This window comes from Physella acuta, unplaced genomic scaffold (genome assembly GCF_028476545.2).
Source record: "Physella acuta isolate Inbredline_101_S28 unplaced genomic scaffold, ASM2847654v3 ptg000590l, whole genome shotgun sequence".
Taxonomy (NCBI): Eukaryota; Metazoa; Mollusca; class Gastropoda; family Physidae; genus Physella; species Physella acuta.
Window position 1 is genome coordinate 376552 of NW_026732109.1, and position 25949 is coordinate 402500.

Consider the following 25949-nt stretch of genomic DNA (forward strand, 5'->3'; position numbering starts at 1 on the left):
ATGAAAAATTGTGATAAAAGACAGAATAAATAATAATCTAAGAAAAAATGTTTACCCATTTACTGTCCGTCAACATAGACTTTAAGCTGACTATACAATCAGACTTAGACAAGAGAACCTACACTGATATTTAATAATCGATATTGAAAAAAAATGTTTGACACAATTATTTTATTTTATTATTTAATTAAATGTTACAAATTGCATGCTTTTTTGTAGCCTCGCAACCTTGTTCAAGGCATTTAACAGCGAAAATAACCTGATGTTGATTTGTCAGATTTTGTGTCAATCACTGTTCCATTTAAGGTGGTAAGACCACAATATTTGGATTGCTTGGAATAGGAATATCCTAGACATTTAGGATTTGATACGCAAGAGTTGAAACAATCCTATTAGTGAGAAAAGAAGACATATTATTTTACATGTACATTTATTGTACAGGTAACAGGTCTCTCTCTCTCTCTCTCTCTCTCTCTCTCTCTCTCTCTCTCTATATATATATATATATATATATATATATATATATATATATATATATATATATATATATATATTGCCAATTTTTCATAATGATTTTTGTCATGAATAAATCATTTGTTACAGTATTTGTCAAAACAAGTGTTCATAAAATGAACAATGTGAATGTTTTAAAATAAGTTAGATTGCACCATTTTAAGATTCACTATATTAAATATCGCTAACTTTTTTTCCATTTTTTGTTCATAACAATTTAAACACACATCTAAATATCCCCCGTTATAATGTAGTGAGATGTAGAAAGAATTACCTTGTGACTACCAAAAGTCGCCACTGATGGACGAAGAAACGAATACACCAAACAGTCACCTGTTTAAACAAATGTTTTGTTTCATTATATTAATCGTATAAATAAAATGATACATCATCCATATCATAGACGCGTTTGTGTATGCTCACAAAAAAATTACTTTGATAAGAGAATAGGATCTGTGCCTCTGAACTATCCCTTAACAATAATGTGGTTAAGGACTAGACGAAAAATACAAAAACAGAGACATAACTTTGGAATTAGCTCGACAGTGAAAACCGTCCTGTCTAAAGGCCAAAATATCCAAATAATTAGACTTGTTAGGACAATGCTTAAAGAACATACGGTGATAAGTGTTGGGGTTCACTGGATTTGGCTGGGACTAGATGCAAGATACTTTTTTTTTAAGCCATTGGGTGCTCGTTTGCTAATTCTTAGTATGTTAACAGTGTTCTGTCCGTTTTAGTTTGAAATAGCAGTAGGTTTCGATGTCGGGTTCGCACTGTTTAAAAGTGATTACTGACAAGAATAATGCCTTTATTTTTTCACAGTGGCTACCAGCTCCATTTAAATACAAAGGGAATTCACGTTACTTTATATATCCTACGGGTTAAGTAAACACGCTTAGTAAATCTTGTCTTTAATTGTTTCACACACTTAATATACATATTATATTCTTCTTCTTCTTCGTTCTTAATTTTTAGTGTTGAAAGGGATCGAGCCTTATCTGCCAGAGGGTTTGAACTCGAGACTTTTTCAAATCTTACATATATTATAAATAGAATGACATTAGTGGTCGGCGTGGTCGAGTAGGTAAAGCTCATGGTTGCTATACCGAAAAGTCTCGAGTTCGAACCCTCGGGCAGATGAGGCTCGTTAGCTGGGGACAGACGCTCTTCTAGGAGAGACAACTCCAAAATTAAACAACTGCTGCCTTGTAGTTTGTTCTTGGTTGGACAAAGGCTGTGGAAGCAAATCCAAAAAGAAAAAGCAGGCTGAAATCGTAGTCAATGGCCTCAATGGCGCATAACCAGTTGACACGTAACGCTTAATTGTGTTGGAGGCGTGGTCGAGTCGGCAAAAAGCTCATGGTTGATAAATTCGAACAAAGTCTCGAGTTCAAACGCACTGGCAGATAAATCTCGATCCCCCTCAACACTAATAATTAAGAACGAAGAAGAAGAGAAGAAGAACTTTTTTTCCCACACACACCTTCCCAGAAATATTCTTAGCAACTTCACAAAGTTTCATGGACATTGTGTGAACAGTGTCACTGTAATTCACTTTTATTATTTTTATATATTGCACATGTAGAGAAAAATCGGACCCTCCCGAGGCGCCACCCTTGCGAAATTAATTTTTTTTTACATAACCCTTCCCCTGAGTGTTCTTATGAACTCACCAAAGTTTGATGGTGATCAGATGAATGGTGTCAAAGAAAAATCTATTTCTATTTGTATGTACCGTATATTTAGAAAAATTGCACCCTCCCGTGGCGCCGCCCTTGCGAAATTAAAAATGATTATTTTCACCGAAACCTTTCACATAGTGTTCTTATGAACTCACCAAAGTTTGATGGCGATCGGATGAATGTTGTCAAACCAAAATCGACTTTCATTTTTATTTACCGTATATTTGAGAAAAAAACAACTCGCGAGCTGCCGGGGCGCCACCCCCGCGAATTTGAATTTTTTTTTCGCAGAAATCTCCCCTGGAATATTCTCAACAACTTTCCAAAGTTTCATGGCGATTTGATGAGAGGTGTAGTAATGCATAAAAGACAAACACACACACACAAACATTGCTTTATATATAGATAGATAGATAGATTTCGCCATACCAAATCTTTAAAATAAAAAAACATATATATTTCTAGAGCGTTTTGTGTTACAAAAATTTGCCAGCTGACTGTATTAGGGTTACTACAAGAAGGATCAATGGTTACATTGCCGATATATATATATATATATATATATATATATATATATATATATATATATATATATATATATATATATATATATATATATATATATATATATATATATATATATATATATATATATATATATATATATATATATACTAGTTGATGAAATTTTAGAACTACACAAAAAGTTGCTTTTTCAAGATGGCCGCAGTTGCCATGGCAACCACATTTTTAAAAAAGTCTCGGATGCTTGCCAATATTTCCTTTAAAAGTACCCTAACTAAATCAATAAAACGTTTTAATTAAGAGCCTTCCCCCTTAAAGAATCACCTGCGTTTGAGATACAGCTGATATACGGATTCACCTCCACTTCATTATTAGCTGTGTCAACTGCAGCTCCAGACATCAACATTAGATCACATTTCGTGCCAAGTTTGTAGAGATACGAAAAACATTGGCGACTCGCTAAACATTTTTTAAAGCAGTCCTAGAGTTAATAAAGATAGATTAACTTTTCATGACAAGGGTTAACCTTATCAGGGGTGATGTGAAAATGGGAGAAATACATATCTTAATTACTGAAGCAAATATAAGTGCTCTTCCGGGGTGGGGGGCGGGGGGTGGGGGTGAATTTCTTAGTATTATTTTTTTCTGGTATACGTTTAATACGCAAAATTTTAATATGGTTGTATCGAAAAAAATGATTGCAACTATTTCTTTATTAAAGCTTTTTACTCAGGCACTAAAAAAGCGCTAACTAGTGTTAATTGTTTTACCAAGACTACTTAATGTAGCTGGTATAAACTAATGTAAGAGGATAAGATTTATCAAACGATATCGTATTCATTTACGTTGGATTTTATATAAATGAAGTGAGTTAAAATTCAATCACTTTTTATTTAAAAAATCTAATAAGTACACAAACTTATGGGAATTTAATTAAGTTCATTTTAGCTAATTGGACGAGGCATAAAGATTTATAGTCAACTTAATATTAATTGGCAATACGGACAGCACTAATGAAACTGTCACACATATTCACTTTGTTAAGCTTTTATTTTACCATGAAATATAAACAGTTCAATCGTTTCCAGTTGCTTTAACACCAACCAAATTAAATAATATTTTCCCAATGCGTTATCTAATCAATCATTCTATAACACTATATGATGAGTTCCGTATCGAAACAAAAGTATTACCTGGTTAGTTAAGTTGGTGTAAGTTTGAAGGGTGACCCCTGGGTAGGCAACACAACTTGCTGAAAATAAAAATATATACTATCCACCATAAGCAGTGCCGGCGCCAGGTTATTTAGCGCCCTAGGCAAAACTTATTAAAAAGCCCGCCCTCCCGCAATTTTTATTATATATATATATATATATATATATATATATATATATATATATATATATATATATATATATATATATATATATATATATATATATATATATGTATATATATATATATGTATATATATATATATATATATATATATATATATATATATATATATGTGTGTATATAGCCTATATATTAGAAGACTGTCTCACTAAATTCTAAATTAAATCATTTCATTGCAAAGTAAATGCATCATGATACAACAAATCACACACAGATCGGCTCATTACTGGCTTGGAATAATTAAGTTTTAAAATGTCTTATTTACGCCCAACGACATTATGAATAGTGTTCCTTTTTATTTGGCAAGTCGGTCAAAGACTATGAATCAAAATAACCTGATATGTGTAATGGTTTCCCCTGTCCTTTTTTTGTGTGTTTTTATTTTTGTTTTGCATTTATACTATTACTTTGGAATGAATTCATTTTTATAGCTTACTAATTTGTCAGGATGCCTTCTGTATGGGGCTTATATAAGATTGTTTCAAAAGCTAAAATGTATGAACAATAACTAACCCCACCACACCTACCCCCACAGGTCCTTTGTATAATTTTGTTTTTCAGGTCAGACAAGGTGTCAAAACTTGCGGTCAGTAGAGCGTCATCAGGGGACGAGGACTGAGCTTTGAGGCCTGGCACAGATACGCTACTGCCAATACCAATGGTGACAATCTTTACGTTAAGGCTCTTCAACGGGTTGGTCGCTGGTATGGGAATACATATCAAATTAATTTTAATGTGTTGTACCAAGATAAGGCAAACATTTTAAAAATATTAGCTTTGAAAGTGTATTAATAAAAACAAAGTTAAAGATAATGGCAAGTACAATCAAGACAAAACATATATCTTAAGCGAAAGAAGTTAAATTTATCAGACTTAATCTAATAAAATTAAAGCCGTAAACTTTACACTTGTTGAAATAAGCCGAGGAACCATCAGCGATATAAACGGCGACGCTTTGAGCAGATTTTCTTGCTGTCTCCTTGTTAGAGAACATGTTCCATCCCAAAATGGTGTTGTAGACTTGATCAGTCAGGGCTGGGCCATTTTGGCTTCCTGGTCCTTTCAAAGCCTGGGGAAGTGGTTTTTGTAGGCAAATCTTTAAGTAAAGTCATGCTAGTCAATAGCTTAAGCAACAAACCAAGCAAAGGAAGCCAAAGTTAAAGTTATGAAAAGCATCCACTTATTACAGATGCAACCAGAACATAGTTACATTACAATTTTTTTTTTTAAATTAGGCCTATAGATGCCATGTTTGTTAGCAGTATAGTTAACATATTCTATTTAAGGGAAAATGAATTGTTATAAGTTTTGAGTAAATATTATGTAATATTTTAAAGAAAAAAGGAAAACCATCCGCTGAATACAGCAGTACCCCTTACCCGCTATGCAGGACGCCCGATTAACGGATGTTAAGTGCTTAAATAGCCGCTGTGGGACTCTGGGCGCACAATTATGTATTGACAAAAATCGCACACTTTCGGGCACCGCCCATAAGATTTTTTTTTTTTTTTTTGCGGAAGCCTCCCCTAGAGTATTCTTATCATCTCCCCAAACTTTCATGGCACTCTGATCAATGATGACGAACCGCATTCCAACTTTTGGTTGTTTTCTTTTGTATACTGTATATAGAGAAAAATCGCACCCTCCCGGGTTCTCACCACGGCGAATTTTAATTTCTTTCCCTCAGAAACCTCTCCACGATTATTGTCAACAATTTCCTAAAGTGTGATGGCAATCGGATGAAAGGTGTAGTAATGCATAAAAGAGAAACAAATAAACATAAATAGCTTTTTTTATATAGAGATTGATATATTATATATCATTCATTACCGACTGTTGTAAAAGGCTTGCCGTCCAACATTCTTTTGTTTTTGACATTTTGATGGATTACCCTTCCCACTTTAGTTTACTTAGAATCTAATAAATAAACAACTACGTCACTAAGATCACATTAATACATACAGACAGATAGAGAAATGGATTCTGAATAAAATAACATCCACCTTTTAATTATATTCGACAAAAACAATTTTACGAAGATTCTGGCTATGTCAGTTCCCTCAAACTATTAAGCTGGCCCTAGATCACGACGCAGCAAGACGGTAGTAAAACATCCATTACACAGTTAAACTACCATCCTGCACCTTCTATATCCTTATCATGGGTACCACACAAATGCGAAGGTAGTTCTATAGATGCTACCTTACTTTTAACTACAGATTTTAAAGTATCATGGCGTTCAACCTACTTCTGAGCCATGCTATCTTACAGGTTTTAATCTAAGCGTGCATCAGTGTTCTTGCTTTCTTATCTTTTCAAATTTAAAAAAAAAATATATTTTTAAAGCTTATTCCGTTGTTTTTTTACATATTTGAAAAGAAATAAGTCATATTTTGCATTCTTTCATCTAAATTGTCAGTGTGACTCTTAATAGATAAATAACTTAAGATTGACTCACAGTAAACGTAGGAGGTTGAAGATGTATGTATCAAACTGTGACTTCATATTAAGGCGTTTAAACTATCTACAATAATCTTACAAAAAAAAATGAAAAGCGGTCAAAAATCTAATTTCTTTACCTTTTCAAAAGCAGCATAATCGGTCAAACTCCTGATGTCATACAACGTGACAGCGCCCTTAACGTAACCGACAGCAGCAAATCTGGCGTCATTGGGTCCGATCTTGTACTGTTTGATGACGTCAACCACAAACTGGAGCGCCTTGTTCCAGTTCACGGTACCAGCACAGTTGACGTAGTCGATAAAAAACGTCACGTCAACTTGTGTGTTGTCTGGGCATCTGAGGTCAGCTTGTGGAACGATAGTTTAGAGTTGATTTTATAGGTTTTGACTATGTGTTTTTTTGTTATATACATATATTATATATATATATATATATATATATATTTATATATATATATATATATATATATATATATATATATATATATATATATATATATATATATATATATATATATATATATATATATATATATATATATATATATATTATATATATATATATTATATATATATATATATATATATATATATATATATATATATATATATATATATATATATATATTACGGTCAAAGCCCGAAGTCCGCCAAAGCACGCATTGGCCGGCCAATGTAGCCTTGGCCACCGGTCAGCGACTGTGAAGCCCAAGGTTCGTAGTGATTTTTCCTCAGTGCCAAAGTGTGACAATGAGAGCAGTTTTTTGTGAAGAATTGAAAACCCAGTTCTAGCATATAGTTGGTTTAGAACACCTCGTTCCGTTCCTAGCTTGTAGAAAACGCCCTCGACGCTGATGACAACTGCAATGACGCTTCGGAGATCACAGCGACCTCTTTCTACATCTGGTATACGGATGCAAACATTATCTCCCACTTCAGCTTGTTTAAAATTTGTATCTGATTGTTTTAGCGTCTTGGCACCTTGAGTTTGCAAGCTGCCAAGCTAGTATGAGATGCTGCTGTTGTCCATGATTTCTTGTTTATTGTGACATAATCTGCAAGTAATGTTCCCTCCGTACCCTTTGTCTGCTTCACCGGCTACTATGAATGTTGCATGGACATCGTTGCTACAGAATCCACAAGAATGGGCTACACTACAATATTTTTCATATACTACACATAATCTGTTGGCCTTATTATTGTCATGTTTTTCATAAATTGAATACATTTTTGAGACTCTCAGCACAATGAGCTGATTAATTTTTCTGCATCCATGTAATCATCATGTTTTTAACATCTTGGTTGGCACGTTCTACTGAACCTTCGATATGGCTATACCTTGGATTTCCGTGAAATAGTTTAAGTTCAGTCCACATGTTCTTTAGTTCAGAAATAACTTAATTCACAAATTCTCTTCCATTAGCATTTGGATTATTTATTTTGGCAACCATCTGATATGTCTGTCACTTGGTCTGACGGCCCTTTTGGTCCATGTCGCATTGCGTATAGAATGCTATACAAACAATGCATTACTCACAATGAAACCGCACCCAGAATAATGAAAACGCGATCACAACTTAGTCTAGATAGAACATTGGCTAGGACATCCCGGCCAGTGCGTGCATTGGTTGGCCAATGTATGAAATACTTTGTCAATTTAAAATTTTTCAAACTTTGGCCATCAGATCCCGGCCAGTGCGCGCATTAGTCGGCCAATGTAGGAAATACGTTGTCAAGTTAAAGGTGTTCGGACTTTAACCAGTACGTCCCGGCTAGTGCGCGCATTGACCGGCCAATGTACGAAATACGATCTCAGTGCTAAGCTATTCGGGCTTTGGTCAAGAGAGCCGGACAATGTGCAAATTGGCCGGCGAATGCGGGCTTTGGTCGCACTTCGGGCTTTGACCGTAACATATATATATTATACAGAAAAAGACATACTAGGGGATGTTATCGTGAAGTTACATTTACTTACCATTGTAAGCGTTAACTAATAATGATTGCAGGATCAACACTTTTGCAAAAGTAAACACCCACATTTTCTTCTCTTTTTTTTGTCTTGAGTCAGTAAAAAATATTATATATGTGTGTGTATATATATATATATATATATATATATATATATATATATATATATATATATATATATATATATATATATATACATCAGTAGCGTACGCAGAGGGGTAAGCAGGGTAGCGGCGTGATAGTGGCGTCTTGGTAAAACCTTAGTTTAGCGTCGAAAATTCGAACGAAACTAGTAAAGTGCGGTGGAGGTAACTAATGAATATTTATCATTTGGGCATATTCATGACGTATTTTACAAACTATAACAGATAATTAAATAACATATCATGACCAAACCAGTCAAAAATATCGTGGAATAAACTTTAAACTACCCTGTTCGAGAGTCGAGACAACAATGAGTAAATACAAGCAGCGGCCATGTTTCAAGAACAATAATAAAGTAGTTTCCCCTGAAAATTGTCTATTCGCATGTCTGTTGTGTTGATTTTACATTATGGTTTTGTATTTTTTTTAAATATGCATGTATAGTAATTTTTCTTTTTTTTCCCAATATATTTTAAATGAATGACTCATAGACCTTTTCAAACTTACTAGTGTGCATCCAATACCACAACAATTGTTGGGAGGTCGAACTTTTGAACACTTGTTTTTGCTGTGATCAAATCAATATTAGATCGCCAATAAATGACGTCGCTATTGCAGAACAAATATGATGATGAACATATTAATTCAGATAGAATATATGATTTATGGTAGGAATAGGTTGATTAGAACTCAGCGATGTGATTTTAAGACGAGTCAGGTTTTTTTTTTCTCCTGAAAACGGGATGGTTGTGGGAGAGACCAGCTGTAGAAGTATGACGTGTCATTCATTGGTGATCTATTTTGTCAGTGGGGACGATAGAAATATTTAGAAGGGTCAAGAAATGTAAAATGCAGGCTGAGTCGCATTTCTTGAACCCCACTTTTTCATCCCCCACTTAGCACATCGTCACCGAGTTAACGCTCGCGCGTTACGTCATGTACCGGTATCGCCAACCGTTTGGCTAATTTTATAGAAAAAAAAACAAAAAACAAGCACTTTGACACTTATGCTTAGCCTTGAAACATTCATGATGATTCGTTTTGAGCAAGGTATACGTATACTATTGCTTATGTATAGTTATGTTGATTTAGCATAGCATTACAGAGGTTTTCCATCAATAACCTAGGTAACTTTCCGCCGATCAGCTCCTTTCATTAGACCTACACGTCATAAATTGCGGAGTCGCCTGAGTTGATGTCACAAGTCTTCACTCACTCCCGTAGTAAATCATATGTGACATCATTTATGGAGAGCCCCATGTTACTCATTTTGGTGTTTTATATTGACATTTTGACAACAAACGATAACCAAAAGGGGTGGAGTGGCTGATATTTTTAGATTATGTTTTACAAGGGAAGCTGGTGGATAATAAATTTTGTCTCTCTATTTTAACAAATGATGAAAAACATGGCTAAAGATCTTACAGGCAGAGCAAAACGTAATTTTTTTACATTATGACTTTTTGTTACATTAACAATTAAAATATGATGGAGGTTGGGGTTTAATTAAGGTAAAAAGAAGTAAAAAAAATGTAATAATTTACAATAGAATCACTAATTTAATGGAAAAAAAACTGAAATCAAAATAGCGAACATTCAAACAATAAGAAAAACTCAAACTGTAACGATCAAATAAACATTAGTACAAAAAACATGATTCTATACATGGATACTATTTGCATATCACAATACTTCTAGAATTAATGTTGTTTGTTTGTAAACTCAGTTTTTAAAGAGCAGAATTTAAAAAAAAATAATGCTTTGTAGGCCTATACAAATACAAGTCAATCAAATTAAGGGAAGCTACTCTAAATAATATTTTCTTAATATGGCTGCTGTTTTTAATAGCAAATTTACTATCTCGAACAGGGTTGATAAAAATAAATCTCAGGATATTTTAATTGATTTAACCAAAAATGGTGATCTATTATTCAATTATCTATAATATTATATTAAAAAAAGACATATTCTTTAATTCACTCTCCCGCACATTACTAAGGTTTTACCAGCGTTTTTCTCAGAGATTAATTAAATAATATTTAAAATACGTTCATCAAAACAAAAAAAAAACAACAACAGCAAACACATTACTGAAACTACGAACTGTCATGTTATGTACCCTAATTAATTTCTTGTCTTACTTATCGGCCCCTAGCTCAGCGCAAGGCATATGCGAGGCGTTTTTTTGTCAGCAGGTCTGTCAACTTCAGCTCCTCTACATCTGATGTTTGTGTTATTACTGCTGGATTTTGATCGTCAACTAACTAAATATCAATCACAATTCACAATTGCAGCCTTTGATTCAGTTGTCATGATGAGTTCAACCATACATCTTTTATAAGAGAGGCATATAGACTGTGCGTTTTTAGATCAATCTAAAAACGTAGGGCAATTCGATTTAGTTTAACTTTGATATGCTAATATTAGCAGAAATTGAAACTACATGTCCTTTACTTGTCAACTGATCTAAACAAATGCGCATATGTTTACATGAATTGTCTTAAAAGTATATGGGGGATGGGCAGTAAGGTGAATAAATGTACAAAAATAAAAATAAAACATTCTCAGAACTTGTTTCAATGAGGCAAGATGATCAGCCTGTACTGATGTTCACGACGAACATATACTTAAATAGGCCTACCTCTGGTCAATTTGGTTCAAACAATATAAAAACTTTGTGGATAAGGCTAAAACTGCCTCCAAAAGATGAATATGTAAACTCCAAACAAAAAATAGGCTAACTTTTTATTTTACAATCAGAATCATAGCTTTTGAAACAGGAAAATCGCTGTGAATATTGGTTTTTTTTTTTTTTTTTTTGCAATTGCCAGTAAAGAGAAGTGTAAAAATTACAGTGATCTAAACTACTCCTGATCATTAGCTTAATAAGTAATCTTTTAAGACCACAAACAGATGTAGCTAATTTAATCATTTAATGAAGGGAAAAATATACTATTTTTTCCCTTTAAAGCTTTAGTTTTCCTTCGGATTTTAAAGTTCGCTTTTATACGATCTCCGCTTTGACAAACTTTCTTTATGCTGTGCTGTTTAATCATTTATAAAGTAAATATATTTAGCTCTGATTGTAAACAATACATGCATATATATATATATATATATATATATATATTTATATATATATATATATATATATATATATATATATATTAGGCCTCATATGATACTTACCTTTCTTAAATTTCGAAGCGCATTAACTGCTGCAGTTACAAGCTATCTAACCTTTTATCTGAAAATGTCCTCAATAAATATTTACTTATTAATTATACATTCTATTGAAGAACTGTTGAAACGTTAGGAAATAATTAATATAGGCTTGTTGACGGCCTACACTCTTATATGGTTTATCGTGCATGTCAAAAAGGTGAATATAGTTCAAAGATATGTTTTATTATTTTACACTTTAGAGAGAAATATAGTGAATGACAATAGGTGAGTGAATCTTCTTCTTCTTCTTCGTTCTTAATTATTAGTGTTGAAGGGGATCGAGATTTATCTGCCAGTGGGTTTGAACTCGAGACTTTTGTTCGAATTTATCAATCATGAGCTTTTTGCCGACTCGACCACGCCTCCAACACAATTAAGCGTTACGTGTCAACTGGTTATGCGCCATTGAGGCCATTGACTCCGATTTCAGCCTGCTTTTCTTTTTGGATTTGCTTCCATAGCCTTTGTCCAACCAAGAACAAACTACAAGGCAGCAGTTGTTTAATTTTGGAGTTGTCTCTCCTAGAAGAGTGGCTGTCCCCAGCTAACGAGCCTCATCTGCCCGAGGGTTCGAACTCGAGACTTTTCGGTTTAGCAACCATGAGCTATACCGACTCGACCACGCCGATCCCTGGTGAGTGAATGTCTGTTGTCAATAATGTTATTTTAACAGTCAGACTAAACTAATATGTTGTATACAATGTTTTTCTATTAGTATACACCCAACAAATTCAATACTAAATATCTCCGTGTCTGTCTTGACAATTATATTTGCTTTTTCGTAGCTGGTAGTTTTGATGATTTTGAGGTTATAATCATGATTAGATGTATAGATTGATAGGTTTTCAAAAACTGGCCCGACTCAGCTAATTCAAAAGCCAAATATAGAAAAGAGTATTCGGGATCTCTGTTTATTACCAACATGCAAACTTGAATTACAAAGTCAGTTCGTTGAAAATTTATTTTGTTTGAATACTTTCAAATTGATAGTCTGCTTATCTGTATAATGATATTTTTTGGTCGAAATATTTTTTAAAAATATTTATACAGGTCATTAAAAAAATTAGTTTGTAAGAACCATAATCGTTTCTACAGTTCTCCAAAAAATGTTTCGCCTATGATATTCTGAAATGCTTATATGTTTACCACTCACTATTTTGTATATCAGCTAATTTAAATCCCCAATGAGATGACTCATATATTTCATCATGTTGTATGTTGTCATATGTTCACTCATACAGCTAAAAAGTATGTTGTGATGACTTGGCCAGCTGTTCAGTCATCAAAAATAATGGCTGTGCAATGTGTGGACCAGCTGTTGAGTCATATAGTGCGTCCTCTGGCGCCCCGACGGAGTGCTATTGCCGCCCCTGGCCTCCAACGAGCGCTATCGCGTCTATGTTCGTTTAAGTGAGTGCAAAAGACTAAGGATAAGTTGGGACTATTATAGACGTTTACTAAGTTAAATCAGGCTGTTCCTCCAATGCCGAACAGAGCTTGATATGGCGCCCCGGGCTAGACTGTGAGCACTATGCGATTATCTTTGCATTTAAGGGGATATGCTCTTTACAAAAATCACAAAACTCGTGTTTTTTTTGTCATGACGGGTTTCTTGCACTTTTGGATACTTTGTTCATTGGCACCATTGGAAATATGCATTTCTAATGTATTTGATTAGCGTATTTTCAATAATATCGGAAACACCCAAAGCTTACATTTGGCTTTACAAATTACACAGATATGGTAATTTCAAGACCTACTTTTCATTAGTTTTTGCTGTTTTTCTGAGCCTAATACTTGTTTATTTGTTAAACAATGCCTACCTTATTTTCATTAATTGTTTTTCATGCAGAAATAAAACTTTTGTCACGAAGGAATTGAGATAGCTTTCGTAGAAAAAGGTTTGTGGTAAATAATATGCAAATTTTGAAACTTTTGAATGGGTTTCTATGACAAATGAAAATTGTTTATATATATTTTTTTTTGCTGGTAAATACTTTTATACATATATTGTAAAATTATTCAAACGGCCTTAGATCTTAAATGTTAAAAAATATTTTAAAAAACGGAGCATTTCCCCTTAAGTTTGTGTTATGTTCGCGTTTGCGTTGCATTATTTTGAGTTATTGTTTTCGTTTAGGTTTGCCTTTGTGTTATTGTTTTTGTTTGTGTTTGCGTTATGTTGCTTTATGTTTGCGGGGTTTGTTTTTGTGGTTTTTTTGGTGTGTTTTGGTATTGATTGGCTGTGTTTAGGGTTAATTCCAAAAGTAATATTTTTGCTAAAAACATGTGATTTAACTTTACTTTAAAAATTTTTATAGATCATTTAATTACACCAAGTAGATGGTGACACAAAATAGCGGGTGACACAAAATAAAAGGTGACACAAACTGAAGGGTGACTCAAATAGATAGTGACACAAACACGAAATATGGTCCTGTTAATGAAGATAAAAGATTAAACCATAAGCCAAGTAGGTTTCAAGAAAATAAGGTTGATAGAGTTGCTAATTGAGACTTTAATCAGAAGCTAAGGAGGGGGAGTGAAGGATTGTTTTAGAATCTACAAATATGTTGCAAATAAATGTATTAATAATCAGGATACTTGGTAACCTTTGTTTCAATTAATCGATGAAACTTCTAATTGATTGGTCTTAAACAATAAAAGACATGTCAAACCAACTTGAGTTCAGTCTCCGTGCTCTGCAATTTAACAAGAAAAAACAAAAAGTTACGATCGTCATCATCATCGTCGTCCCTTATCCCGTATTAATAACTTCGTAATTCATCGCCATCAATCACTGTCCTTTAATCCTTAGATTAGATCTGCGATGGGCAACCCAGTCCAATCTTTGTTGTCTTCCGTCCAATGTCGTCTTTGCCCTCACATTCTTCTTCCTCCTTACATAGTGCCTTGCAAGGTAGAATACGAAGAGATAATCATCTTGAACATTGCCATGAAAGATAAAATTGAAACAATTTACACAACCAGCATAGCCTCCCCATGTCAGCATGATGAGTCATTTGTTTGTGTAATATATTTTAACAATATGTTGTTTCCTTATTTTATTTGCATTAGAGCAAGTAATTTATTCACTTGGTGCGTGAAGTAAAATGCATATAAAACATCCAGGCTATATTGAGCGATCTTGACGATCGAAACGCTGAACGACCATAGGGGTGAGACAAAGTGTTTTTCTTGTTCATCCCGGCGACACATGTTTTCTATCAAAAGAAAAATGGCATTTACATATGACATAGACAAAGACAGCCTGAATAGTAATTAACCTTGAATGTGAGTTTGAGGGAAAAATAATTTCTCATCGAAAACCCACATTATTAATAACATAACAATATTTGTTTTATATACGTTCAGATATAAATTATGTAATTGCGCCATACGAATAAAACATTAACATAGTTATTCAATTAGTAGTGCGAAATTACTGTGTAGTCGAATACCGAGACGTGCAGTGTGTTGTGGTGTGTGGCAGAGTGTGCTAGTGGAGTAGATCAACATTTTGTTCTTGATATATACCCTGCTCATCTCCGTGGTAGTTATTTTACTTGTAGTCACTAATATAAACTGTACAGAAAACGTTTGTTTTTTAATGCGAAATGAATTGTGTGAAAATCTTTGCACCACTTACATAATGTATTTCGTTCGGCTGCATGGTAGAATAGAATTATCGACTTCCCTTATTATTTCTAACTATAATTCTGGTAGATTTTCTTCATTATTTCTTAAATGAAAAGCACACTTGTTAAAGCTTTTATGGAAATTAATATGCTGCAACAATTGTTATAAATTGACACGTGAATTTAGTTTTTATTTAGCTTGTGTAAACTCAAACAACCTTTTTCTAATTTAAGATTAATAGGATAAAGAAAACTGTCAACCTTATTTATTTTTTTTGCAATGCTAAATTTGTAAATACTTTAAACAGATATTTTACTCACGGCTCTGAGGTTTTAAGAAGTACAATCGCGATAACTTAGTGCTGTCATTTTACAAAATATTACTACATTTACCAATACTAAGATCTTAATTTCAGAAAACAATTAGTTTGGTGACAAGACAAATGATCTCATGATATTTTGTCTGAGATCATTTGTCCTGATATATTTTGTCCTGGTATCTTTTGCCCGTGAGATCATTTGTTCTTGAGATCATTTGTCCTGAGATCATTTGTCCTCAGATCATTTGTCATGGAACCATTAGTTTCAATTATAAAGACGATCGACGTATAAAAAAGCTTACCAATTTAAAGCCAGATTATTAAATGATTATGAGATGTGATAACTGATGAGACATATGTCTGTTTAGACGCTTAATTTGCCAACTACTTTTGGCGATAAAGAAAAATTAACTCTGAATCAGCGTTTCCCCTCTAGCCCAAAATTCCCGAGTTCGGATCTAGGTTCGGATTTGTGAATGTAGGAAGTTTTTGAGTCCACCGTGCTCTAATGGGTACCTGACTTGCGGTTGGGAAAGTAATGGCGGCGGGGCTTAGTGCTGACCACAGTGTCCTTTCTTATACCGATGTCAGGAAACATGGACTTGACTGCCCAATGGATTCGTAGTTCTAAACAGGAATCTTTACAAGTAACCATAGAAAATAAAAAGACATGCCAATATACTTTCATAATTAAGTTTAAAAATTACCTTTGTTACGGCAAATGTACTTTTGATTCAGGTTTCTGATGGCAGTGTACTGGTTATGCCAACAGGTCAACGCAGCCGTAGCTACACGATCAGATTCAGATTTTTGAACAGACAAAATGGCAAAAAATAGATTCATAATAGTAACATTTATAATCCTTTTCTGATTTTTTTTAAAAATTAAAATTTGCAAATAAAATTCACCCCCAAATCATTGCCAAACTGTGAGATATGAGGAGCAAACGACAGTGATATTAGGAAACTATGCTAGAGTGTTTACGGCGATTTGCTCAACAAAAAATATATTTGTTTTAAATTCACCGAATACTTACTAAGAGACTTCGTGAGATCACAGACAGGTCCAACGTTTGTAAAAGAAAACAAGTAATTAAAAAAAGTCTAGTGACAATTTTAGCGCAATTTCCTTGTGTTATCTAGAAATAGCTCTGTCGTAGCGTAAATCAAGAGCAGGCTTAGTAAAACCATTGGTTAGTTATTAAAACGTTTTTTATTAATTTTTTTTTCAGTATTTTACATGTTTTATTTACAATGGAGTAACATGACTAAAAACCATTGCGCGCCCAGCTACCGAACGTGACGTCGCAGCTATTGAACGTGATGACGCGTGTGGTGTGGTTGCATAAAATGCCTACTAATTCGGTCCAAATTTTAATTAATTCAAAAAAATTTTGTGACCAAACGAAAGGATATTTTTGAAAACTTTCTTCGGCAATATTGTTTTAAATTATGGCAGGAATCGATTGGTACATGTTTCAAGTCGCTAAGTGGTCTGGTTGCCGAGATATGGGTCAAAAACTGCATTTTTTCGAGGTTTTTTGGCTTTTCCGGGAAATCCATGAAAGAAACCCGGAATTTTTATGGCCTATGTTCGTCCTCGTAACTTGCTTAACATAATTGTTTTTGTAACTGGTCATCGATATTGCTTCGTTGAGGAGGAGATACGACAGCTGCGGACACACATTCATCCATCCATCCATCCATCCATCCATCCAGAAATGACGGGTTAATAAACGCAATTCTCCAGAATGGAAATTGCGCTAAAAATAGTTTTTGTTTCATGAAAACATTTAAATGCGTAAAAACTGACCATGTAGTATGTAGGCATACATATGGGTTCGTTTTTGCATGGTTCTTAGTGGATCACTCCGACATGTGGGCAATTAATCGGTTATATCCTTAAATAAGACAAAACATTATTTTACTTAAGAATCTGTTCGACGACATAATATAAGACTTAGATCGACCCAGGGGGTTAATAGACAAAATGTTGTTCCCTATCTTAAAACCTCAAAATGCTGTTACCGTTTTCCAAAGTTGTTTAATTGGACTGTTGGTGATAGAAGAGACTTTCTTAAATGTTAATTATATTGATGATTGTATATTCCCTTGAGCCGCAAGTGATTAGTACTTCCAACTTTTACACTACTAATGACAAAACATGATCAACTGAACATCATTTTTAAATAACAGATGTATGTGTACCTAATTTCCCATAAGCTCAATCACCGTGTTTTGCAGAGTGTTTCCTACTTTTTGTTTAAATCTTTTAAATAAGAGATGAGACAAATCATTCAGGATCGGTAATTTTAATATACTTTATTCCGACCTATTAATTCATTTACCAATATTGAGCTATAGGCCTATATCTTTTTCAGCAGTGTGGGGTAAACATTTTCTTACCCGTGTACATTTAAGTTTTCGTCCGAAATTGCTGAAATAATTTGCTAATGTTTTTTTTATACTTCACTCAACACTTACAATTAAATTCTAAATATTCTGAATCGTATTAGGTTTTGGGAAATCTTATATATAAAGCTCAATTCTATATGTGACAGCGGACAGCGGACGGACCCGTGATTACAAAGGAATATACAAAAAATAGACTTGATCGCAATAGTGTAATATATCTAAAGTGCTCATCCTCCAAAATAATAATTTAAAAAATTAATACTGAAGGTGTTACAAAAATACTTTCGTTTTCGAAACTTATAGTGTTAAGTAATTGCATGTGCGATAAACACAATTAAAGAAAATGTAACACCCTTCACAAAAATTCTATTTATGTCTAAAATTATTTTCATTTACCCCCTTAACACTACTTACGCCCCTTGATAAATTTTGAAAACACAATGAGTACCCTTTTAAAAAACATTACATTTGGTGGGGGGGGGGGGGATTTTACTTTTTGTTACTTTGTTTTGGTGTTAGAAACATAATTACATAATCAGCGTGGATTGATCAAGTGCAATATGATGAATAAAACACATATCTTTTTTAAATATTGCCTTTTATTTATTTTATACATTGAACGTACTGTTTACTAATATTATATGTAATCAATAACAGTTTAGAAGCTGCTCCTAAATGTCCTCTATGCTTACTTCCATCTTTCCGTTTGCGGATAAGCTTGCGGTATTACAGACGTTCACTAAATTGAGTCGGGCGTGTCAGCCGGCGCCCCGGCGGTGTTCGATTTGGCGTACAGGCTATCCTGTGAGCTCTATGGTGCATAATTTCGTTTTGAACAGTGCGATAGACGATGGATAAGAAAGGTTACTATAGTGTTTAATTGAATCGAACCAGAGCGTTTTCCGGCGCCCCGATAGGATGCTATTTTGGCGCCTCGGGCTTTTACGTGTTCTCTATAGCACCTACGTTCGTTTAAGTGAGTGCAAACGACTGTGAATAAGTTGGGGTACTATTATCGTTTACTAAGTTGAATCCGCTGGCGCCCCAGCATGATGCGTTTTGGCGCCCCGGGCTAGATTGTGATCACTTTGCTTTAATGTTTATGTTTGCGTTTTCTTTGTGTTTGTGTAGTTTGTTCGGTTTGCGTATGTTTGTATTTTTTTTTGTGTTTTGGTTTTGGTTGGTTGTGGTTAGGTTTAGTTCTAAAAGTAGTATATGTCCGGGAAATGCCGTATATATGCTGATTACATAATACACAAGTCATGGTCCATTACAATGGCCAGTGACACCAAACAGATGGTGACACCAAATCGACATATTATATTTACTGACAAACCAGTTTGTATCCATTTAAACAATTATACATTTCAATGAGTTTTCGTGACACTATAGAGAAATGCACAATAGTTATAAAATCCACATAGCCATTTTTACTTTCTCGTATATACGAAGTAAAGAGAAAGTATTGTAATCGTGCACAAAAATAAAATGAAATTTTGACAGTTTTCACCGTTTTACTCCTCAGTCCTTCATCACATCACATTATTTTAATCAGGCAAAAATTATAAATACAAATATATAAACATTATGGCGTTTTATGCGTTATCGAGTCGTAAAAACTGGACTTTGCAATTCTGTCCGTTGTCTGTGTGTGTGTGTCTGTGTGTAAACACGATAACTTGATTCCCGTTACAGCTAGGTTGATGAAATTTCATTTATAAGTATTTTATCAAAATAGTAGATCCTGATAAACTTTTGAGCGATTTCCAATAACCGGAAGTGGTACTTTTTCTACTTTGAATTTTTAAAAAGCCCATTCTGTCAAATTTTGAGTAATTTCCGTTGATTAAAAGTACTAATTTACGCTATTTCCGATTTATCAAAAAACGAATGTAAATTAAAACTAATAATATTCCGTACTATTATGCACGTTTTATGTGGCGTTCACAGGTGTACAATTCTTTATTCTACGAGATTTTATTCTATTTTAAAAAGTTTAAGTATTTAAAATTGATTAAAATTCATGTCTATATCATGAGTTCCCATCCCCCTGTTTTTATAAAAGAATATTCGAGAAAGTTTAGGGGTGATTGCTCCCGGTTTATTTCATTGTGGTGTCGCTCAAACATCACTTAATTGGTCAATCTATTCCCTCTGTCACTCAGAGATCACGTGACTTTGTTTTACAATTAAGATAAAATATTAAACCATAACGTTTCATGACAATAAGGTTGGCAAATAATAGAGTTGCTGATTGAGACTTTAACCATTCGCTGGGGAGGGGTGGGTGGATTGTTTTAGAATCTACACACATATATAACAAATAAATGTTTATTAAAGTATGATACTTGGTAACTTTTTTTTTCAATTTATCGATTAACTTGTGATGGCTTTGCTTTAAGCAAAGAAAGACCTGAAAAACACACTTGAGTTCAGTCTCTGTACTTTGTAATTCAACAAGAATAAACAAAAAATATAAGATAATCATCATCGTCGTCTCTTAAGGCTTATTTGGGTCGTTGAGGCACCACAGTTGACCTTATCTTCGCCATCATCTCAGTCTACTGCCACTTTGATCACTTCACAGACGGGCAGCCCCGTCCAATCCTTGATGTCAGCCATCTAATATCGCCTTTGACTTTCCACTATTCTCCCTCCTGGCACACTGCTTTGCAAGTTAGGACACGAAAAACGTATGTTTTACATTTTAGCCCGAATGGTATCGACAAATGCAATCACATTATAATGTCTTGAATAGAAAGAAATGTACTACTATGAAAGATACAATTGATATTCGTTGCACAGACCACCTAGGCCGTGTCTGCATGATGAGTCATTTGTTTTAGGAATACATTTTTAAATATCTTGTCTCCTTGTTATATTTGCATTTCATCACAAGTAGAGCTTGTTATGTATTCATTTCGTGCGTGGGCTAAAATATCATTAAAAGATCCAGGCCATATTGAACTGACATGCGAAACAAAAGGCTATAACAGCCATTAGGACTAGACAAATTGTTTAGCAAGGTGACATATGTTTACTTTCAAAAGAAGAAGGACATTTACATATGACATAGACAAAGACAGTCTGCATAGTAATTAAACTGGAATATGTTGTAATGTTTGAGTGTGTGGATGGAGGGGGAGAGGGAAGGGAAAAGTCATTTCTCAGCAAAATAACTATTAATAACTAAACGATATTTGTTTTACTTGGTACACGTTCAAAAATTATGTAAATGCGACATACGAATAAAACATTAACACGATTACTCAATTAGTAGTGCGGTATTACTGTGTAGTGTGTTGTGGTGTGTGGCAGAGTGTGCTAGTGGAGGGGATCAACATTTTTGTTTTCGAACATCTTTGCACTGTTCATTGCCATGGTAGTTATTTTACTTGTAGTCATTAATATAAACTGTTATCCAAACGTTTTTTTTTAATGCTAAAAGAATTGTGTGAAAATCTGTGTACCACTTACATAATGTATTTCGTTCGACTGCATGGTAGAATAGAAATATCTACTTCCCTTGACTCGGATTATTTCTAATTATAATTAAGTTAGATTGTCTTCCTTATTTTTTCATTGAAAAGCACCCCTGTTAAAGCTTTTATGGACATTAATATGTTGCAACAATCGTTATAAATTGAAACGTGAATATTGTTTTTTTTTAGCTTGTGGAAACTTAAAAAACTTTTTCTAATTTAAGATTAATAGGATAAAGAAAACTGTCAACCTTATTTATTTTTGCAAGGCTAAATTTGTAAATACTTTAAATAGATATTCTACTCTCTACTCTGAGGTTTTGAGAAGTAAAATTGCGATAACTTAGTGCTGTCATTTTACAAAATTTAGCAATACTAAGAACTTAATTTCAGAAAACAAATAGTTTCAATGAAAAAGACGACCGACGTATAAAAATAGCTTATCAATTTAAAGCCAGATTATTTAATAATTATGAGATATGAAAACTGTTGAGACATATTTCCATTTAGATGTTTAATTTGCCAACTACAATTGTCGATAAAGAGAAATTAACTCTGAATTAGCGTTTGCCCACTTGCCCAAAAGTCTCGAGTTCGGATCTCGGTTCGGATTTGTGACTGTAGGACGTTTTTGAGTCAACAGAGCTCTAATGGGTACCTGACTTGCGTTGGAAAAGTAAATGCGGCAGGGCTTAGTGCTGACATCACTGTCCTTTGTTACACTGATGTCAGGAAACATGGACTTTACAGCATAATGGATCGCTATTTTTAAACAGGAATCTTTACAAGTAACCGTAGTAAAAAAAAATGCCAATATATTTTAATAATTATGTTATCAAATTATTAATTTTTTACGGCAAATGTACTTTTGATCCAGATTTCTGATGGCAGTGTACTGGTTATGCCAACAGGTCAACTCAGCCGCAGCCACACGATCAGATACAGATTTGTGAACAGACGAAATGGCAAAAAACACAATCATAATAGTAACATTTATAATCATTTTCTGATTTTTTTAAAAAATTAAAATTTGCAAATAAAATTCACTCCCAAACCATTGCCAAACTGTGAGATATGAGGAGAGAACGACAGTGAGATTAGGAAACTATGCTAGAGTGTTTACGGCCTTTTGCTCAACAAAGAATATATATCTATATATATAATTCTCTTCTTCGAGCCGTTAGAAAACAAGCTGCAAACGCTCTCCCTACCTCCCCACCCCTACATGGTTTTAGTGAGCTGTGTTCACTCTAAATGTTTACAAGCAGAGCCAACGATTTTAAACGTAGGGGGGGGAGGAGGGGGGGGGGGAGGGAAGGAAGGGGGGGGGGTTATGGTCCTTAACGAGCTAATTATAGTGTTTTAAAGAAATATTTTCAGTGTCAGCGTTGGTACTGTCGAATTCACAAATTATGAATTATTGAAAATTAGAAACAACTAAATAGCGGCGTATGTTATGCCGCGGGCCGGCACGTATATTTAATTCACCGACTACTTGCAAGGAGACTTCGTGAGATCACAGACAGGTCCAACGTTTGTAAAAGAAAAAAAAATAGTTTTCGTTTCATGAAAACATTAAAATGCGTAAAAACTGACCTGCATGTAGGCATACTTATGTGTTCGTTTTTGCATGGACCTTAGTAGATCACTCGACCATGTGGGCAATTAGCCGGTTATATCCTTAAATAAGACACAACATTATTTTTTTAAGAATCTGTTCGACGACATAATATAAGACTTAGTAATGTCGTAGATCGACCCAGTGGGTTAATAGACAAAATGTTCCCTTTCTTAAAACCTCAAAATGCTGTTAACGTTTTCCAAAGTTGTTTAATTGGACTGTTGGTAAAAGAAGAGACTTTCTTAAATGTTAATTATATTGATGATTGTATATTCCTTTGAGCCGCAAATGATTAGTACTTCCAACTTTTACCCTAGTAATGACAAAACATGGTCAACTGAACATCATTTTTAAATAATAGATGTATGTGCACCTAATTTCCCCTAAGCTATATCACAGTGTTTTGCAGAGTGTTTCCTTCTTTTTGTTTAAATCGTTTAAATAAGAGATGAGACAAATCTTTCACGATCGGTATTTTTAGTATACTTTATTCCGACCTATTAATTCATTTACCAATATTGAGCTATAGGCCTATATCTTTTTCAGCAGTGTGGGGTAAACATTTTCTTACCCGTGTACATTTAAGTTTTCGTCCGAAATTGCTGAAATAATTTGCTAATGTTTTTTTATACTTCCGACCTATTAATTCATCCTAATATATAATTCCCCATGTGCGCACTTCTCTCTGTCCGCAAAATATTTTCACCGGACATCACGTCAGAATCGGCAGCGATAGATGAAGAACTTTTTACGGACTTTTGTTGAAAATAATATGTCAGATGTTTTAAATGTATAACCACAATTTTATTTAAAGAAGAAAAATAAAAAATAAAGGCGTATTCGAATATAGAGAAACAGTATTATTTATGCAACCGGAAAAGTGTATAAACTTGGGACAAGAACGCATTTAACAATGACGTCGCTTATTGTTTACACTAAAAAAAGAGCACGAAACTGATGACGTCATCTTCCGAGTTTAGAATAAAAAGAAATGAACTATTTCATTCAAATATTATTTAGAGCCTTGTACGCTATGAAATGTATACAATACGATTTTCTCGGCCTAAACTTAAAAAATGTATTTTATCTATTTGGATTCTAGATCTAGAGATTCTAGATCTAGATATTGATCTCGATCTAGATATTCTAGATAATCTAGATCTAGAGATTCTAGATCTAGATCAAGATGATCTATAAAGCTAAGTTGTCGGGTGCCCCATAGGGCACTTCCCGGCGCCGCACGCGCTTCAAATTTGGCTGGATCTTGCTTTGGGGCGACAGAACACGGGGGCCGGTTGGCCAAAAAGTCTACGATGAGGGGGTCAAAACTGACCTCGACTGACCGGCGCCTTATATGGGCGAATTAATTAAGTATTCAAATTCTCAATGTTTTCGAAAGCCTAAGCGAAGCTGGGCAGCATGCCTAGTTTACCAATATTGAGTTATATATCCTTTTTTCCAGCAGTGTGGGGTAAACATTTTCTTACTTGGGTAAATTTAACTTTCCGCCCTAAATTGCCGAAATAATTTGCTAATGTTTTTTTTTATACTTCTCTCAACAGTTACAATTAAATTCTAAATATTTTGAATCGTATTACATAGGTTTTGGGAAATCTAATATATAAAGCTCAATTCTATATGTGACAGCGGACAGCGGACGGACCCGTGTTTACAAAGGAATATACAAAAAAATAGACTTGATCGCAATAGTGTAATATATCTAAAGTGCTCATCCTCCAAAATAATAATTTTAAAAATTAATACTGAAGGTGTTACAAAAATACTTTCGTTTTCGAAACTTATAGTGTTAAGTAATTGCATGTGCGATAAACACAATTAAAGAAAATGTAACAAACACAATTAAAGAAAATGTAACACCCTTCACAAAAATTCTATTTATGTCTAAAATTATTTTCATTTACTCCCTTAACACTACTTACGCCCCTTGATAAAATTTGAAAACACAATTAGTACCGTTTAAAAAACATTACATTAGGGGGAGGGGGGATTTTACTTTATGTTACTTTATGTTACATAATCAGCGTGGATTGGTCAAGTGCAATATGATGAGTAAAACACAGATATTTTAAATATTGCCTTTTATTTTTTTATACACTGAACGTACTGTTTACTAATATTAAACGTAATCAATAACAGTTTAGAAGATGCGCCTAAATGTCCTCTATGCTTACGTTTGCGGATAAGCTTGCGGTATTACAGACGTTCACTAAATTGAGTCGGGCGTGTCTGCCGGCGCCCCGGCGGTGTTCGATTTGGCGTACAGGCTTTCCTGTGAGCGCTATGTTGCATAATTTCGTTTTGAACAGTGCGATAGACGATGGATAAGAAAGGTAACTATAGTGTTTAATTGAATCTAACCAGAGCGTTTTCCGGCGCCCAGATAGGACGCTTTTTTGGCGCCTCGGGTTTTCCGTGTTCTCTATGGCACCTACGTTCGTTTAAGTGAGTGCAAATGACTGTGAATAAGTTGGGGTACTATTATCGTTTACTAAGTTGAATCAGGCGATTCCGCTGGCGCCCCAGTATGGTGCGT

General features: G+C 34.1%; 1 protein-coding gene across 1 annotated transcript; it reads right to left on the reverse strand.

The window, feature by feature from the left end:
* Positions 1-233: 233 nt before the first annotated feature.
* On the reverse strand, positions 234-11912 carry LOC131947229 (collagen alpha-6(VI) chain-like). Its single transcript, XM_059308375.1, has 9 exons — positions 11885-11912; positions 8559-8641; positions 6701-6930; positions 5028-5190; positions 4649-4822; positions 3917-3975; positions 3048-3204; positions 788-846; positions 234-389 (listed from the first exon to the last, which is right to left on the reverse strand). Exons 2-9 carry the CDS (start codon positions 8620-8622, stop codon positions 243-245), a joined length of 1053 nt encoding a protein of 350 aa, XP_059164358.1. The 5' UTR covers positions 8623-8641; positions 11885-11912; the 3' UTR covers positions 234-242.
* Positions 11913-25949: the final 14037 nt, after the last annotated feature.

Excerpts from the sequence above, each read along its gene's own strand:
- LOC131947229 (XM_059308375.1), bottom strand. The coding sequence starts at position 8,622 with ATGTGGGTGTTTACTTTTGCAAAAGTGTTGATCCTGCAATCATTATTA. Across the intron at positions 6,931-8,558 it reads ATTAGTTAACGCTTACAATG|CTGACCTCAGATGCCCAGAC; the intron begins GTAAGTAAATGT and ends TCGTTCCACAAG. Across the intron at positions 3,976-4,648 it reads TATACAAAGGACCTGTGGGG|CAAGTTGTGTTGCCTACCCA; the intron begins GTAGGTGTGGTG and ends TTTTATTTTCAG.